This window comes from Larus michahellis, chromosome 2, assembly GCF_964199755.1.
Source record: "Larus michahellis chromosome 2, bLarMic1.1, whole genome shotgun sequence".
NCBI classification, from domain to species: Eukaryota; Metazoa; Chordata; class Aves; order Charadriiformes; family Laridae; genus Larus; species Larus michahellis.
The window spans coordinates 19,111,570-19,130,596 of record NC_133897.1 but is presented as its reverse complement, the minus strand read 5'-3'; the positions used below and the strand labels follow the sequence as shown (position 1 = coordinate 19,130,596).

General features: G+C 39.7%; 1 protein-coding gene across 3 annotated transcripts in view; it reads left to right on the top strand.

Moving 5' to 3' along the window:
* Window positions 1-19,027, top strand: part of APBB1IP (amyloid beta precursor protein binding family B member 1 interacting protein) — a 66,942-nt gene that overhangs the window by 21,837 nt on the left and 26,078 nt on the right. For all 3 annotated transcript variants that reach the window (XM_074574429.1, XM_074574428.1, XM_074574427.1), the window contains exons 5-8: window positions 3,492-3,569; window positions 6,407-6,566; window positions 9,623-9,744; window positions 17,874-17,948. In XM_074574429.1, the coding sequence (XP_074430530.1) occupies window positions 3,492-3,569; window positions 6,407-6,566; window positions 9,623-9,744; window positions 17,874-17,948 (435 nt within the window). The remainder of the gene's footprint in view (window positions 1-3,491; window positions 3,570-6,406; window positions 6,567-9,622; window positions 9,745-17,873; window positions 17,949-19,027) is intronic.

Here is a 19,027-nt window from a genome sequence, read left to right as displayed (position 1 = left end):
CAGAGGAGTGATCTAATGACAGCCTAAAAATACCTGAAGGGAAGCTACAAAGCTGGTGGACACAAATTCTTCCATGGTAGTGTTAGGTCATATAATAAGGGGCAACAGCTACATATTGCAGGATGGTAGTTTTAGACAGGACATTGGGAAAACCTTTTCAGGCAGTGGTTTAGCATTGGAACAGGCGACCCAGAGAGATCACAGTTTCTCTTTCTTTGGAGATTTTCCAAAATTTGCCAGGCAAAATCATGGCTGACCTGATCTAGTGTTGGTGACAGTCCTGCTTTGGGCAGGGAGCCAGACTACAGATCTCCAGACCTCTCTTCCAAACAGCGCTTTTATGATGCTGTGATCTAAAGCTCACTGAAATCAACAATGCGACACGGTTCTTTCTCTTGAGTCTTGTACTGAGCTAATTCTCTTTTAGCTGGCATCCTGCATTACCTGAGGGTCAAACAAGATTTCAGAGTGAAAAGAGGATACACTTGCTAAACACAGCTGGAATTCTATATGCAAAAACATAGCTGAAAGTCACTTCTGTCTCCCTCAATTAAAGTGTTTCTCTGAGACTGTATGCTGAGTTGAATGTCTAGCAGTGTTTTCTGGTCATTTTTCCAGATACAGGGGGAGGCCAGAGAGGGGTGGAAACAGGAGGTAGAGACATTTCTAAGGAAACTGTCTGCAGTAGCTGATTTCCTCATTAAGGCACTGGTTCTGCTTTCTCCCACAACCCTTGCCTCATTTTCTGATACAGGTTGTATTCAAGTTCTGATGGCATACCCATTGCGTGGCTTACTCTCCGCAAAAGTGCCTATGGGGTTATTACACAAGTTGTGGTGTGAATGATGGAGATAATAACCATTTAAAATTAATATCGAAAGAACTGATTTCTAATTAATATTTATTGGCTTGGTTAGTATTTACTTTGACATGACATTTCTGCTCAGTAGAATTAAATGCAGCTGTCAATGGAATGTATTTTGTTTCATCAAAATCCATGTTCCTGTTAGCCAGGATTGTTGATAAGTGATTCTTGAGCCAGTCAAGGCTGATGTTTTGTTTAACGCTTCTGGTTGTCTGTAGTCAAATAAGAGTAGTGTTAATTATTCCCAGTGCACCTGTGATACTAAGACTCTATTCTCTAACCTTTAAGTGTGCCAAAATTAAGAAGTACAGCCTTTCTTTCGGGGAAGCCCAGGGCTGTCTCATGAGGTTCCATCAACTCTGATGTTTCTTTTTAAACCTGTCCTTAAGCTAAATAAGGCTTCTACATTTTCTATGATATTATTTGGATTACTTTTATGTGCTTCTGTTTGAAGATCCAGAAAATGTGGTGACGATACTGTAGTGGGAAAACAAATCTGTTAGGCTGTCAAAGCATTTCTTTAAAGATGCTAAAATTTTGCATCTGATAGCTTATTTACTTTGCATCATTTCCTTTTTCTACATTAAGACAAAGGTTATGAAAACATGAAGGCTTTCAGGCGAGAGCTGTTACACAGATTTGTACAATGTGTGAACTCTGTTCAACACAGGGCGCATGCATGTGAAGCCTGAGTTATACCTGCCTAAAATTTTCAGCAGAAAACCCAGACGCACCACACTCAACCACTTTGGTTAGGAGGCTTTTCCTGCTTCCTGCAGAAAGATATTTCGAGATGGTAAGGGGAGGGCCATAGTGTGAGAGGCTGTGTGCTCTTCCCTCTGTAGAACGGTCAGCCTCACTGCGAAAGCCACTTTTGTCCAACAGCTTCTCTTCAACTATAGAAGCTATTCTTGAATTCTCAAAGTTCAGCATCCCTGAGCTGTAGCAATGCAAATTTCCATACCTGTGGAGAAAAAAAAAAAACACAAGACTTTTTTTAACTGATTGCCTGGCATTTATAGTGGAGAATTTGACATCAACAAACATGCTTGAAGCCATCTCTTTCAAGTTGCACACCTCACCTTGGTATTTTTAACATCATAAAGGATGCCAGTATCCAGGAGAAGCAGTGATAAAACAAAAGATGTTTAGTTCAGCAAGAGGGATGTCAGTCAGGAGTACTTTAGTTATGGTTGAACCTGCCTCAAAGCTTGGGATGAATAAGATAACCTTCTTAGCTCTTTTTTTGCTTTGGTTCTATGATATCTCTGTAAGAAGGTAGTGGTGGCAATGCTCAGTTAAGTCTAGTTTCTTGCAAGTGCATCTCCTATGAGTTACAGCCATCCTTGGTTTCTCTTAGTCCAAAACCCACTAAAACTACAACTTTAGGGTAGAAAATGGAGGCTGAAGGTAACACAGAGAAAAATCTTGTGTGGAAGCAGGGCAGGAACTTTCTCCCACAGTCATTGACTGGAAGTTGGATTTGCCTGTGAGTACGGTAGCACAAAATCCTACGCCCAGGAAACTGCGAAAGTGAGAGAGAGCAACAGGGACAGCAAAAATCAGCAAAGAGGTAAGAAAGGAAAGACAGTTTTCAATAGAGGAAGCAGGGATTTAAAGTTGGAAAGAAACCGAACCCTCCAGTAGTACTAACAGTCCAAGGCAGCCACAGGAGCTACAGTTACTTGCTGTCCAAAATGTAGTTTTCCAATTTTGTATGTGACTGGGAGAGACTACTGGAAGACAGATGGCAAAAAGAAATCGTCACAATCTATACACCAGTCACAGAGGCAACAGTAGGCGTTAGCATCTGGTACATGTACCTAAAACTCTCAGCTGCTGGGCATCCAGAGTCGTCTTGGATCACAAACCTCACTGATACTAAGAGAGGAGCATGATATTGATAGAGCTGCTTTGTAAAACAAGAGCCAGGTGATACTAAGATTTTTAGGAATCTTACTGTGTCATTCAGCAAAAGCTGGAATTAACTTGAGTGCTCTGTCTAACTGTGTCTGTGTTAATATGAGTATGTCCATTACTAGAATAAAAAGCCATGATATCCTCCAGTTTAAGGAGGTGTTCCTCCCAGTAAGTAAGCGTGCAGTAAAAGCTCATATGTGGCAAGGGAAAGAATTCAAGTAAATGAATGTACTTAACAGTAAGTATAAAATTATAAGTGGTATAATTGCAAGCCAAGTTTTCAGTAAGATCCTAAAAACTCTAGTTCTCTTAACCCTATTGAGTGGCGAGTTTTCTTCCAAGTGGCTGCATCCACAGTGCTGTTTCATTCAGGCTAGATCTTCTTTCATCTTCTCTTTTGTATCAACTGTAACCCATATGGAAACATAGAATAGTCCAGTTTTCAGGCACTCCTGTAGCATTTGAGGAGCACATCCAGTAAGAGCTGTATGACTGGGCAACAAAAGGAAGCGCTGGACCTGTAAATCAAAGCTTTGGCTCAAGGATGATAGCTCAAGGAAAGCTGGGGATTCCCTGTAACTATGAAGTTTCCCATAACAAGCCTTATGTTCTGGATATAAATAACAAGAAACAACTCTTTTCAAGTAAACATAAATTGCTGGCCTTACTTATCAAGAAGCATACCAAATATCTTGTGTCTTTTCAGGAAGAACGAGAGGCACAGGCTAAAGCTGACAAGATTAAACTTGCGCTGGAGAAACTGAAGGAAGCCAAAGTTAAAAAGGTGAGCCTTAAAATAGTGAAATGCTACCATAAGAGCTACCAGATAAGTATCTATTATCATTCTTCCTAATAATAAAGTTCTTACTAAAATCGCTGGGGTTTTTCATATTTTGTCTGTAACTTGAGACACCAAAAACATTCTGTGAAGCTGTCTTGTCATCTGCCCGAATATAAGTCTCTGGGCAAATGCTACCTCTGAGAGACTTATTTTTTAAAGAGGACTTGTAATGCTCTGCCTCTTTTTTTTCCAATGTTGGGGCAAAGCCTGCTGTTCTGATATGTTGCTTTAGAGAAAGTGGAATGTACATAAAAATGTTGCTTACTTATGCTGTGCTAATTCCAGAAGTATTAAACTGTTCTTCTACAGTGGATGTGGATTTAGCTAATCCCAATTAAATTAATGAGGGTCTTCTTGCTAAATCTTTTCACAGCAGTGCAGTAATGTACAAGGATAACAGAAATTATTTTAGGTGAACAAATTAGGAAGCTTCCAGCTCGTGTCTGCACAGTGCTGTAGTGCGTCATGTAATTATGCCCACTCATCCTAATCTAGCGTTCCAGCTGAACTCAACGGAAGCTGCAAATGTTCAGTAACTCTGAAAAATGCATGTGAAGAAAAAACAGTCATGACTTTTCAGTCTTGCTCAAATAGGAGATGGGAAGCGCTGTAGATCAGAGCCCACAGAGCTTCCCAGAAGAATTGAAGCTTCCAATAAATTCAGGGGTGTCCAGACTCGAGATGGTTCCCACAGAACACTTCACGTTCATGTACAAATTCTACTTCTGAGAGAATGTGTTGAGAGGATTTCTCCGGTGTTGTTTTTGTAAAGCTCTGTAACTAAAGTTATGACTGCTCATTGATCACCTTCTTTTCCTTGCAATGTTAGCAATTCTCCTTTTGGAGGAAACATTTATTTTTAAGACTTTTTTTTTTTCCCACTTCCTTTTTTCCACCCTGAATATTTGGAACCATAGTGTAGAAGTAAGGCTTAATCTTCTTGTGTCTCTGTAATGAAATTACTGTGTCATTCATGAATTCTAAATTGACTGAATAATTGTCAAGAAAACTGGTCTTCTCTCTTTTACTGAAAGCGGAAGGCAGAAGGAAGGGAGGGTAGTGAAAAGCGAGCTCACAGCCCTGGATTTCAGGAGAGCAGACTTTGGTTTCTTCAAAGGCCTGCTTTGAAGAGTCCCATGGGATAAGGCCCTGGAGAAAAGAGGGGCCCCAGAAAGCTGGTTAGTATTCAAGGATCACCTCGTCCAAGATCAAGAGAGTTCCATCCCAATGAATGAAGGGCCACAAAGGTGATTAAGGAACTGGAGCATCTCTCCTATGACGAAAGGCTGAGACTGCGTAGCCTAGAGAAGAGAAGGTTCCGGGGGTATCTTGTCAATCTATAGAAATACCTGAGGGGAGGGTGTAAAGAGGACAGAGCCAGGCTCTTTTCAGTGGTGACCAGTGACAAGACCAGAGGCAATGGGCACAAACCGAAACACAGGAGATTCTATCTGAACATCAGGAAACACTTTTTTACTGTGAGGGTGGCTGAGCACTGGCACAGGTTGCCCAAGGAGGTTGTGGAGTCTCCCTCCTTGGAGGGTACCCAAAAGCCATGTGGACAGGGTCCTGGAAAACGGGCTCTGGGTGACCCTGCTTGAGCAGGGGATTGGACCAGTTGACCTCCAGAGGTGTGTTCCAGTCTCAACCATTCTGTGATTCTGTGAAGATGGAAGATGCATGCATGTTTTTGAGCAGTCAACTATAACCACACAAAAATACCCTTTTTTCCCCAGACACATTTTAAATTATGCACGTCCAATATTTCTTTTTCTCTATAAACTGCACTATAGCTAGTTGATTATTTTAAAGAGGAAGATACTTACAAGGGTTGGAATCAAACCAAGTTTACATTTTTTGTTACATTTTCTTTTACTTTTCAGAGGTAGTGTAGATTTTCTCTTGGGGATCATCACTCTCTGCGTCTATCTTTAACAGAGATTGTCTCTATAGTACCAAAGCTTCTTATGCACACATTTTAAAATAAGGAGCTGTTTAAACAAGACTATATGGAGAGATCCTCCCAACTCACCAGTTTAGTTCCAATTTCCATCTACAGATCCTGTAGACAATTTTTATTCTGTTTTCAATACTAATGGACCATTTTAAGTACTTTCTTATAATGTATTTGCAGTTCTTTATCACATTTTATGTACTTCAGCATTTTCTTGCTTTGTTCCTCTCTGAAGAAAAGCGCACACTGTTTCTCTTTTAACAAATGCTTCATAGAAGGAAGAAATAGTAAGTGTCTTAGGTTAATTTGGTCAACATAAGTAACTCATCTGTTTGCTTATTGATGGGTGTTGGACTACTGCCCATCTTAGTACAGTCTGATTTCAGGTTAGTCTATTGCTGACATGGCAAGATTCTTCCATTCTTTTTCTCATTTAAAACTAAACTTTCTGCATATCTAGCTTGCATTAAGGGACACGCTGTCCTATTGTACGTGGTTTCCTTATCAAGCATTTTCCTTAATTGCACATCTAGTAGATTTAGAGAAGAGATTAACTTCTGCATTTTCTCCGTAGCAATTTCACCTTTCCTGAAGTCATGCACAGGACAAGGTTCAATTTCCTTTTTTGAGAAAAGGTCTTTATTTTGGTGGTAATATAATGTGAAAGCTTCCAAGCTGTTTTATTCCCTCAGCTCACTGTGGGACAGGGTGCCTTTGAATCAGTAATAACCTTCAGCCTTAATCTTTCTTATCTGTGTTAGCAGATTCAGACTAGCCTTTTACTTGCTTCTGAAATTAACTGACTCTTCTGTGACTCTGTACTCAGCTTGTTGTCAAGGTGCACATGTACGATAACAGCACAAAGTCACTCATGGTGGATGAGCGTCAGGTGACACGGGATGTTTTAGACAATCTCTTTGAGAAAACGCATTGCGACTGCAACGTCGATTGGTGTCTGTATGAAATGTACCCAGAGCTGCAAATTGGTAAGTGATGAAGTGACAGAGCATATAGCAAATATAGTGCATCCTATGCTATTGATAATCTTGAAAAGATAATTAATAACATTTCTCCTGCCCATGGTGTTGGAACATTGCAGTCTCTAAGGTGAGGGATGCTGCAGGAATGTACTTGGGCCGTTCTTGCTGTAGAAGCGAGTCTTCTGTTTGTGCTGTGAGCTGCAGAAGGCTCCTTGCCCACCACCATTTCCATTATTTTAGTTTACACAAAATGAAGGGGCCATGTGAATTTCACTGTGTTTGTCAAGGCAGTGACAGACCCAAACACACCAGTACTCCACTCTACTCTTTGAAGAGAGGATGCAGTGCTGAAGTGCTGTCAGCAGGCTGTTACGTACTGGAAAAAAAAAGCTGGAAAAAGCCTGACTGCTCATGAGCAAGGAGATACTCATCTGATTGTAAGAATGGTAGAGACATTAACTGCCAATCTGTTCTTTCTACTCCATTAAGATGATACATGAAGCAATGTTGCTGCATTCTTTTGTACCTGCTTATTGGAAATATCATTAAACCCTAGAAATGTCACAAATATCACTTTGAATAATGTTAGACTCTTTTCTTGTCTTGGAAAGTTGCTCCTTCTGGTCTAGCGTCTGTGACTTGGACAAACATTTCTGAGTGTTAGGATGACAGCATATAAACAGATTGTTTTCCGAATCTCCATAATCATTGAAAAGAATGTACCTGTGTTTCTTCATAACTGGATAGACATTTTGAATTCCCTATCACACAATTAAAACTGAAAGCATCAGGGAGATCATATGCTACAAACATTGGGGTTAATGGTTAGACTTTTTTTTTTTTTTTGGTAAGTAAAAATTACTTGTCTTACTTTAGTCCCAGCTAATGCTAGATGCTTTGGGTTAGGGTTAGGGTATAGTAAGGGATTACTCTCATAATGAATAAAACCTATTTTAAAAGCCAGGACAGAAGAAGAGTAGGAAAGGAAATAAATCAGTATTTGGTTCAAGAGAAAAGGAAAAGTCTATGAACTCCTGATGCAGAGGTCTATCACCAGGTCCAAATTAGCTGGGAATGGAGCATTTTTGTTTGCAAAAGGGAATTTTGATATGGATGGAATGGTACATATTCTTTCTTCTGCTTCCAGTGCACAGCAACATGCAGTTTGTTTTGATTTTGAACAAAATTATGTGAACTATTCTTTGTTCTTGGCAGTTCTAGATAGCTCTATTACTATCTACATGCTTAAAGAGGCTTTCCTGTACTTGCCCTTTCTGCCTGCTTTCCATGTTAGTATTCAAGAGAATAAAATTACTTTTACTTGAAGAAGAAAATCTGAGCAGCAAATACTTCAGGCTGAACTGAAAGTCCAAGCTAGTTTTATATCAGAAATTCCTTGACAGACTATCTTATATATAGCGTTATTTTGAAAGACGATCATTGCAAATAAAAACTACAGTTTTAGATTAATTGCCTGTTAAATATCACAAATCTCAGTAGTGAGATGGTGATATAACACTGGGCTGTACATACCAGCATGTGTTTTGCAATGAAGAGTGTTTCCTTTATAATAGGCATCCAGTTTTGAATTTTTTTTGTAACAATAATTATAAAAAAGACCCTCCTGAGGATGGTAAGATCATACCTTTTATACAAGAAAAGCCTGGTACTGGAAATCAACAAACAAAAGTATATGTGGCAAAAATTATTGTTAAATAACTAATGTTATGACCTGAGAATTATTTTACGGCTATCCTGGACTATAAGATACTGTTTACCCTTCAAATAGTTACTTGGGGTTTATATAGTGCTTTATATTGCCAGTGCATTGCAGAACTATCAGTTGCTAAATGAAAAGTGTTATATTTCTTGTGTTGTTAAAAGTTATTGTGTACATGTGAACTGGCCTTGAAGCTAATCTCACTTTGTAAATTTAGTTAATTCACATTAATTCATTTTGTGAATTTAATTAATTCACAAGTGAACCCTTGTCAAAAGGAACAAGAAGTGTTAAAGAAAGACTACAACATGCGTGCTCTGTTATCTCCTCTTATACTAGGCCAATCTAGGTCCTTGAAAGATGTCATCACCACAGACCACTGAAATGGGAGTACAAATGTTCCCAGGGCATTGCCAAAATCATACAGGAAATTGGAGCTGGGTGAATTCCCTGCCCCAATACTGAATTTGTAGAAAAATGCAGTTTGGGCCCTTCCAAAATTACCTGTTAAATTAAGCTCAATTCCTTTTCCTTCCAAAGGGGGTTTATGTGACTGTTCAGCTACTTTACACAAGTGAAACCGCAGAAGAAGAGATCAGAGTTACCTAACCTCAGCATACCCTGTGGCTTTCCTGGGTGGAGGGTCTGGGTTCAGATCAGCTCAGGAAGGGGGAGAACTGACACTACATCTCCCACATCTCTGGTGAAGTATTTAACTACAGAGGTGCTGGGCGAAACAGTACATCTTCACATCAGTCTCTGTCTTCTTATTTCCTCTCTTTTGCTATTTCTGTTTTTAAATACAGTTGCTTGAAACAAAACATTTTATTTTCAGTGTATAGAATTCTTCCTGCTGACAAAAAGCAATTTTGCATTTGTTCCAATAAGTAAAAAGACAAGGAAATAAGTTTTTACTCTTTTTTTTTTTTTTTTCAATTCAGTAGCCAAAGCAAATATATAACCCCCTCAGTCATACTGCAAACCTTAAAAAAAACAAAAGCAAACAAAAGCAGAAAGCCATTGAGAGACACGGGTGTAACTGTCTGCTCCTAGTGGGTCACTGTTTCCATCCTTTGCAGTCTTTGGTCAGCAGCACAGAGGTGCAGGAGGAATCCAGGAGCATGCGAGAGCTACATAAGGTATCTTCTGTAGCTGATTTGCCTTTCCACATGACACTGTCTGCATGTGGTTTTGCTCCCTTATGTGCAGTGGAAAAGAGTGCTGGGCTGTCCAGCTCTGAGTGAACATAAGATAATAATTACATTCTTACACAGGAATTTCTGCAGCCTCAGGAGGGGGGAGAGAGTTTGAATGTCTTGCATTACCTGTTCTGTCTCTCCAGAAAGATTTTTTGAAGACCATGAAAACGTTGTTGAAGTGTTGTCAGACTGGACTCGAGACACTGAGAATAAGATTCTGTTTTTGGAAAAAAGTGAAAAATACGCTTTATTTAAAAATCCGCAGGTAAGCTAATATGGTATTTGGATAAGAGTCTAAAATTATGTCATTTAGTCTGTATGCTGTCTATTGCATTAGTAATTTGCTCTCGGCTCTGTCAGTTTGGAATCAGAGAAAGCAAGACTTGTACTTTCAACAAAAAAACCCAGAATATTGAATGCAAGGATTTGAAAATTAGTGCTTTCTGTTTTTCTCTGATACTATTTTAAAGTCCCGTCTGCAGTGGTAAAAAATGAAGCATGTAATTCTCCACTGGTGCAAGCTGTTGCTTAGGCACAGCTCTCAGAACTGGGGTGAGATGGCACACCTGTGAAAACCTGGCCTTTGTCATTACTACAGTTTCTCCACAATTTTTACTGATGAAAATCAATATTTCCTTGAAGATCCAGTTTTTGACAGTTGCACGTGAAACTTCTTTAAGAATATGTTGAGTACTACAGAGAGTTTATCTGGATTTCATTTAGACTGGGGAGAAGGATTGGGTGAACAGTAGCTTCTGCACACTGACTTTGTAAAAAGAGGGTCTGCGTACTGAATTGTGTGAAATTATTTAGGATAGGTGTATGCACAATTGATTTATTTCCTGTGATATGTGGTCAAACCCATATTTACACCCTAGCACACACAGTTGATGGATTCTGGGGCACTGCATCTTTTCCCCTTCTCAGTGGTCTGTTAGCTCACTGAGCATCTGGTTTGTTCCTGAGGGCAGCAAGAGAAAAATGAGCAATTCAGCATTGCTGAACAAAGGAGTCAAATATATAATTTGGCAGCCAGTCTCACCAAGCTGCTCGTTAGGAAGTTGTTTTTTTTTTAGGATGAGCCAGTGTTTCAAATAAAACCTGCAGAGAGGAAGTTTCCTTCATTGACATAACAAGTATCCACAGCCAGGGAAAGAAAACTTATCCTGCAGTGTACATGGATTGATGTTGATTTTTAATATGAAACAGCAAAGGCAAGTTTGGAAGTAAAACATACATGATGGCTCAAGATGTCATACTTTAATACACATAAACATACCTAGCAGCAGAGGTTCGATTGTACATTTGATTCCTACACTAGTAGTGTTACTTGGGCAAGTGGCTTAGGGCAAGTCTGAGAACCTCCCGCAGGATGTAAATGTTTGATGAAGATTCTGGGCATTTTGATTGCAATGAACTTTAGAAATAAACATGACCTAAAACAAAACCAGAATAAGGGTGTAGCTCTGTCCTCCCATCTCAGGACATGCTGAGCTTGATCTGGACATGTCTGCAGTCCTTCAGCCCCTCTGTGATAAGCTCTAAAATGAACAGCCTAAGGAAACTGGATCAGTTGTGGTTATCACACTATTGAAATATTTTGCCAGTAATTAACCATCTGTCAGGCTTAGTAAATTCAAACATTGTGAGACAGACGGAATACTACAGTCATATCGGCTGTTTGTCTTTTTGGCAGAAAATAATCAGCATTGTATAGACAGAGCTTACATTAAAGAATGAAACATGGTAAAATACATCATCCGGAGTGAGACCCTGAAAAGGTAAACCAAGTGGAAATGCTGAGTTGGTGGAAGGCAGGGTGTGTGATTTCCTAACTAACTACTTATGGAAGTTATGGTGTAACCAATGAGAAACTGAAATCCAATGCTCTGATACTGTATTCTCAGTATATTCAGGCGCTGCCTCCTAGCTTAGTCAAGGTTGCCTCGTAAACTCATTTTGTGAGGACAGAAATTGCAAAATGCTCTTTTTGACACAGCCAGTGGTGGTAATGCAGCAGTTGGATTCTTTGTTGGGTCTTATTTAGTGCTTATTCTGTCAGAGGTTCTGTGGAGATTCCACAGTTTTGTAACTTGCAGATTTTTTTTTTTTTTTTTTTTTTACAGAAAAAGGCAAATTCCAAAGGTAGCTGGATGCCTACAACTTATTCTTAGACAAATTAGTGGTGCAAATTTTTCATTACAGAGGTTTGATGCAATTAAATGCTTTAAAAAAATCTTATAGAGACGTCCAGATGCATTGCTAAAACAAGCAGACCTCTGGATAAGGTCTATGACCTGTGCCAATATTCATTGTTTCCTTCTGTGAACTAGCTATATACCTGGTATGGATTAAACAACAATTAATTAAACATGTTTAATTTTCTAAGGAGGAACTGAGGTTTTGAAATGCAGGATTTATCCTCTATGTCTGTGCTAGCAACATGCTGCTCAGCTAATGCCAGTGGCTTTTTTTGAAGATTGTCATTCTTGTCATGCAGTACTCTGATATTTTTATGCAGCTTTTTTCTGAAAAGAATTTTTGAAAGTGTTTTTAATACATTTTAGAAAAAACATCTGCAGAATCCTCAGGTGTCCCCCTCTTCAGGAAGACAGGCACACATTTGCCCTTTCTGTGATATAATTTACCCTGCAGGGAACTCACAGTAAAAGACCTTTCCACGAATGGCATCAGTGACTCATCTACAGAGGTGGAGCATCACAAGTCTATGACTAAAGAATGAAACAAAAATACGTATTGGTACGTGTGCAAATAAAGAAAACCTTTATAACATAGGAAAGGTGATGCTTTGTCATGTGGTTGAGTGATGCTGTGCTTGACTCTTGAAAGGAAAGGTTGTCAGGTCTCAATACCTCTTTCCAAAAAGCTTGAAGAATAATTCTCAGCTAAGAGGTGAAAGAAAAATGTAGGAAATGCTTTGCTTCATTTAAACAGTGTTATTTTAAGGGGCAGCTGAATCTAAAGTGCTGACTGTAAATGCTGGTCACACTCATAGAACACTGTATTTGATTTTTTGCTGACATGGATTTTGATTTCCTCTGTTTTTCTTTTGTTAGTACAAGCAGACAGGATAAATTCAAACAGTGCAGGTGATGCCACATGCATACGGGTTTTTTGGTTTTGTTTAATATTATTTTTGGACAGTATTTATGAAATTAATGAAAATCTGTACAGTGAATACTTTATGCTGCTTCTCCCTCATAAGTAAGACAAAAGCAAGAGCTGTACTCTCCAATGGAGAACACATACACTGAATTGACATTTTATTTCTTCTGAAAAGCAAGAGTACTAAACAGTATGAGAAGGAGGTGGAGTAGGAATTTGTAATGCCTTTCATAATAGGACAGCTATAGTGAGTTTCACAGTTGAATATTTATTTTGAAGTCAGTGACATTGGGCTAGTATCCACCAGGAGATACTTTTGTTTTTCACCGCTTTGGCCACCTTTATGAATCAAGGTTTTTCTTTTGTCTCCACTGTTACCCAGTGAAGGAAACAAAGAAGGCTGGTAGGGAGCCTGATTATTGAGTGTGCTGGCAAACGCACAAAGAAATAGAAGTGAGAAAAGGGAAGTGTTTTTCACCATACTCCCACTGTTTAGTAATCTTAATTTCTCTATTAGTGTATTTCAGACCATGGTATAGTTTCAAGTTGAAGATGCTACTTTAATAAATGTATTTCTTTTTCTGACTTGGAACTGTAACACAGAAAGAGTCTTTACACATTTGAACCATTTTTCAGATGACTTTTAATCAGCCTATTGAGTGCTTTGCTGTTAGCTGCATACTAGCTTATGTACATCTTTCATTTGTTCCATGTTCCCCCATCTTTGATGCCGAACACGATCATCCGCAAGACATGAAAAGTCAGCTGTAGTGATTTCTTCAAACATTATAAAATCAAGTAAAGAAAGTTGAAAATCAGGTTTTTGGGCTTCAGATGAGCTTTGCCTTTAGCTTCATTTATTTACATTTGTGATCTTCAGAGCAATTATAGGTGTCTTCTGATATTTTTAATGTGGGATACATCATGATACGGGTTGCAGGTGTGACTGTGTTCTGTTTCATTTTTTCTGCACAAACCATGCTGCATTCAGTACGCAGTTGCAATGCGCTGAAATGGGCTGTGAGCTGGCCAGAACTGCACTCGTTCTGGGGGCAGTTTGGATGAGCGTAAACAGGCAGCTCGTTGCACAAAGAAGATAGTCTGGAGCAGCTGTCTTGTTTGCTGCACGCTGTCTGATCTGTGCTGTTGCGGACCTCGCAGATCTTCTGGAATAACAGTTTCAGTAGCTTGAAAGCAAAAATACAACCTAAGTGAAGGGGAAGCAGAGGGAGGATGCTGCCTTGAACACCTATTTTTTGCTGTGTACTGACAAGTAGTTGCTGCTTTCCAGCTTGGATGGGGCTGTACGTATGAAAAACATGAAAGGTATGAAAGAGGTGCTGTTTCGTTTAGAAAATTCTTTTTCACGAATATAGAGACATAGAACACCAATCAGAGAGTTTGTCAGCGCAGTAGTTAAGGCTACTCTTTCTACCATGATCCAGGTTTGGTTTGCTTACATGCCACCGGAGATGTTCTTTGAAACTCTTGAAAACACTTTCTGTCTTCCGCTGTTTGAGGGTTATAGAGTGGAGAGAGACAGCCTGAATTTTTTTACCTGCCTTTCCACACAAAAGGAGATGACTGTATCCCCAAGTGGAAAGGTTGTATGCATAGATTAATGGTACTTTACAGTACAAAGCACAAAGTTATCTTAAGCTGGCCATGAAATCTTGACAGGATTTTCTTTTGTGCATATGGAATTTCCTGCTAATGTAAAGCCATAGATGGGTCATCAGCTAGTTTTGTCGCTGTCCTGCATAAGCACAGGGAGAAATGCTGGCATAATGTCTCTTAAGGATGGCATACCTGGCTAGCAGTACATGTCAAAACTGCCACTGTAGCTCTGCATTTACCTGAGTCAGGTAGAATAGCACTGGGGAGCAACTGGGTTTATGTCAGTTTCAGCTGGTCTGGGGTGTGTAGGCACAGGGAATAATTCAGCAAAAATGCTCGACTGCTCATCTCTGCAGCGCGTGACTCAGTGCAAAGAAAGCAAACCCAGCGACAAAGTGTGTCAGCATACTTTTTGTTTGTTAAAATACCCTTTATGTTTGCTTTCTTATGTTATCAGCCCAAGAGGAGGAATCCATCCCGTTAAGTAAGCTCAGCTCTCTCTCAAGAGAAAGACGTTGTCTTTTGGACATAAAAAATAGTTAATTCTCAAATCTGTAGACATATGCAGAGAGCTGCCCTGTAGTTCCATCTTGTCCCATTAATGACCTGACATCCCAAACCAAACATGCATTTCCCAGTGGTGTCCTCAGACAGGCGAGAGCTTGCTTTTTATCATGACCTTTGACTACTGGACTTGGAATGACCTCTTGTGGATGCATGTGGTTTGCCTCCTATTATGAATGCTTCTGATCAAAAATAGGAGACCACACAGTGATAAAACAAGTACAGTGTACAGTCTGCTCCCCAGGTTTTTAGCCACTGACAAATAACGAGTACCATGTACTTCCACATTTCAGGGCAGAGACATAAAGGAGGTAATCAGTAATAAATGAAATGTGCATTGACAGGTGAAAGACGACAGTGTACATCTGCATAACGTTGGTTTAGGTGACAGAGCCCTGTTTCCCTAATGAAAAAGCTGCATTGTTAGAGATCCAGCATGGATATCATTATAAACTTTCTCTCCCTACCATTGATTATGTCAGCACAGGGTGGTCTGTGTTTGTGCTAAATAAATGCCAGATGCCTGAATGTGAATCAGTTGTAATCAGAGGAGCTTTGTTTTCTTATCAGTGCGCTGAAGGCTGACTGAGCCAGATGAATGCTCTCCACACCGTTAGTAAAGCTGATGAGCCAAGCCTTGTTGAGACAGTGATATGGTGTACTTACCTTGATAAATTTTTATTCTGTATTTTAGGCGTTGTAGTATGTCTTTATAATGATCTTTAGAAGAAGGTGGCTTACAGCTTGCATGTCCCTCTACTTTCCAAATCCATCCCAAAGCCTGGCAGCTCAGCTGAGCCTAACAGTGGCCTCTGAGGTTTCTCTTCATACCTCCATGAATGCAAAAGGGGGTGTGCCAACATTAAGCCAGCAGTGCTGTGTTAGTGCTCCCTGTCAAGAAGAGCTGTTGGTCATGTGCAGAGGACTTGGCTGCAGCTGCTCACAACGGTATCTTTTTTTTTTCCAGTGGGATGAGTGCAGCGTTGTCAGTCAGACCTGTGGTTTTGGACTGCATAGGCAGGCGTCTCTGTATGGGTTGTACTGAGAACACACTTCTAAGCGGGTTTTGTTTTGAGCTGGTTTGGGTTTTTTCCGCTGTGAATGCTGTCTTCAGATGTAGTCACGAAGCTGTGGTCCTTAGTGTTTGCTTACCTTCGTCGGTGGACTAAAAATGTGGCCAGGCAGTCTGGGGCCAGCTATGTACTGCTGCGTATTCCAGAGAATGTTGCTGTGGTTCCTAGCATAACTGTCTATTGTATTGAATGTTCAAGTTTCTTCTGTTATGTTCATACCACAGATGTGGCATCAGCATAGCCCAGATTGCAGGTGGCTGTGTTTTTGATGTCCCCTGTCTGATTTAATGTGATCTTTTAAGAAAACAGTTTTTAAAGAACTGTTTTTGAGATCATCCACGCCCCTTCCCCTTCCTCTCCTGGTGCCCCTCCAAAAACCGTCTGCTATGAGGCTTGTGTTCTGGCAAACAGCTGTTCACAGCACTGCTTGAAAAAGAAGATGTGGTTGTGTGAAGACCAGGGTTTCACTTCAGATAAACCTCCTTGCTGTAAACATGGTACGCTGGTAGGGCAGATTTATTGTTTGTTTCTTTGTTATACTGTAGCAACAGCATGTTCCTTCATTTACACGGTTCTCATTTGTCATTTGGTAACGTTTGCATTTGTGTGGCAGTTTAGTTGTTGTGGAGTTCTGGGCATGTAAATATGTTGCCACATTCTCATAGTCTTGAGACATGAGAAAATGGAGAGAGATGAAAAGTCAGATAAACTAGTTTTCTTCTTCTCTGTTTCCTAGACAATGGTGTTTGGTTTATGCCCTTTGTTTGCAAACTTAGCTTTTTGACTAATTCCAGGGAAATCGGTAAGACTGTCCTATGCATCAGGTATTTTCCAAACCTGAGCTCCTCTTCTACATGTACTTTTGTTTAGAAAATGAGAAAACATGAGAACTTTGAGTATTATCATTCTGGCCTCAAGCCCGTGGATTCAAACACCGCTTGATGCATGGCATAGCTCCTTCATCTACCTGCTTCCTTCACATCCAGCTGCCTTACTGTCTGCAGGCAGCCAGGCTCTGCTGCCTGGCCATGCTTGCTGTTGAGCAATGCCACTGCACATGCTCCACACACAAGTCCTAGCATGCTCCAGACCTACCTTCCCACTACCTGAATTTGCACAAATGTTCAAGTGCTGTCCTTTTGTCCACCTGTACAATGCAGATGGATGCAAAATCTGTTTTGCTGTTTAACACTGGGTGAATTTATTTTTACTGGTAACTGCGTGCATGAGGCACAGTGCTTCCTTGTTTGCAGGGGCAGACAGGCACTGGGTCCTCTGGGGGCAGCTGCAGCTTCACAGCCCTCTGTAACAGAAACGGGGTCATTTCAAAGTGTAGGTTTTTATTTCATTAGGCTGGAGCATGTGTGCCAAGATATCATGGTGATTGTTTCTTCTAGATTTTTGAATACCTTCTTCATTGCATAAAAATATTTTGCAGAGCATGAACGGGGGCTTGAAAGTGGTAACTTTGGATAAAAGCTTTGGCATATAGGCACTTTTATTAAAAATTAAGAGCCGAGTTAAATCCAGAGTGCCAGATATGAAGCATGCAAATTAACAAATTGAGTTGTTAGGAAAAATGCTTCCTAGCCTTTTGATACTACATTGTGTTCATCATATATCTGCATGCAATAAAATCTTATGGTCTTTACTGCCTGTAATAATGCAGGAAGCGGTGAAAATTGGAATGATAAAATCAAACCCGCTGATCCAGAAGAACAGGCAAAAACATAAGCCAGTGTTTTTAAAATTTTTGGAGGCTGTATATACATAGGCAAAAGTAATTTTGTATTACTTTTGAATTATATTCAAAATAAAGAGTTAAGACTCGTGATCAGGCAGCTGTGATTGAAGTTTTCTGTAAGAAGAGTCCATAAGCATCTGCTTCTTGCATCTGCTGGCTTGGGTTCTCAGTATTGAAAGGCTGAGTAACTGTTGAATGGGTTTGTAGTGATCTAGTTACTTGTATTGCTGTCTTTATAATGAACATCAATTTCTTTTGTGTCTTAATCAGAATTTCTACCTGGTAAACAAAGGGAAGAATGAAAGCAAAGAAATGAATGATAAAAACAAAGAGGCTTTACTGGAGGTAAGCCAGCTTTCTAGGTTGGTAATGCAAATGTCACCAAAACTCTGCCACCATCTGCATCTGCTCTGCAATGACAGCATTTAGGTCTTTGTGGGCAAATGTGTAACAGGAAATTCTGTGATGGTTGGTCTCTTCGTGTCTAACATTTAATATGTGGATTTTCCTCTGCATCTGCTGCTCACCATTTAAAAAGCATCGTATGCCCTATCAGAGAAATTAAACGATGGAGAATTATTTTGTTGTTATAGACCCCAATGCCATGGAATGTTTTTACTTAGTGTTTCTATGAAAAGTAATGCCATGGTAACAATAAAAAACAGTGTTATACAAATATGAATAAAAGAAACATCTGTGCCACATCCTTAGGCCAGCCCTTGTGACTTTATATTGTTAGTAAGGTTGATCAGTAGCAAACAATTATCTTCTGGGTTAGAAGCAGATATACTTCTCACTACCTCAAATTATTAGCTGTACTACAACAGAAAAAGTACCTTTGCACTTTTCTAGAAAGTCTGTTTAGCCTCGTGCCTTTTCTGATGAAGTTTTACTTCAGTTGTATGTTTGAGAGAGAAAAATCCAGAGCTATATGAAGATTATCACAGTTCTCCTGGCACGCATTTTGACCTTAGTAAAAGTTCACAAAGGAAATGTTGTTCTCAGGTGACTGAGCATTCCCATTTCAAAATTAGTGCATCTCATGAAGGCACCAGTTGTCAAACAGGAGAAGTCCTGGTAAATTCTGAACGAAAACATTAAGTGATAAGTGAGTTTGCGCTAAAAATTACCCAACAGTGGGTCCTTCAAGCAAACAATGAAGTATATTTGTTTTAAATGCTAGCCTGTATTTCAAAGTGAAAGCAGAGATTGAGGGGGAATTTTTCTTTAGCTGTTTTCAGATCTCTAAGCAGTCTGTAAAGATTCTCTCTACAGAACGTATAGATACAGCAATAGAGAAAAACCAACAGCAGCAATATCAACTACTCTATTGCCTTCATTGAGCACATCTATGTCTAGTTAAAACATTTTCTAGGTTTTTGCTTGACCCTTTAGAGAATGGAGGTTTTGCGAACCTTCGTTTC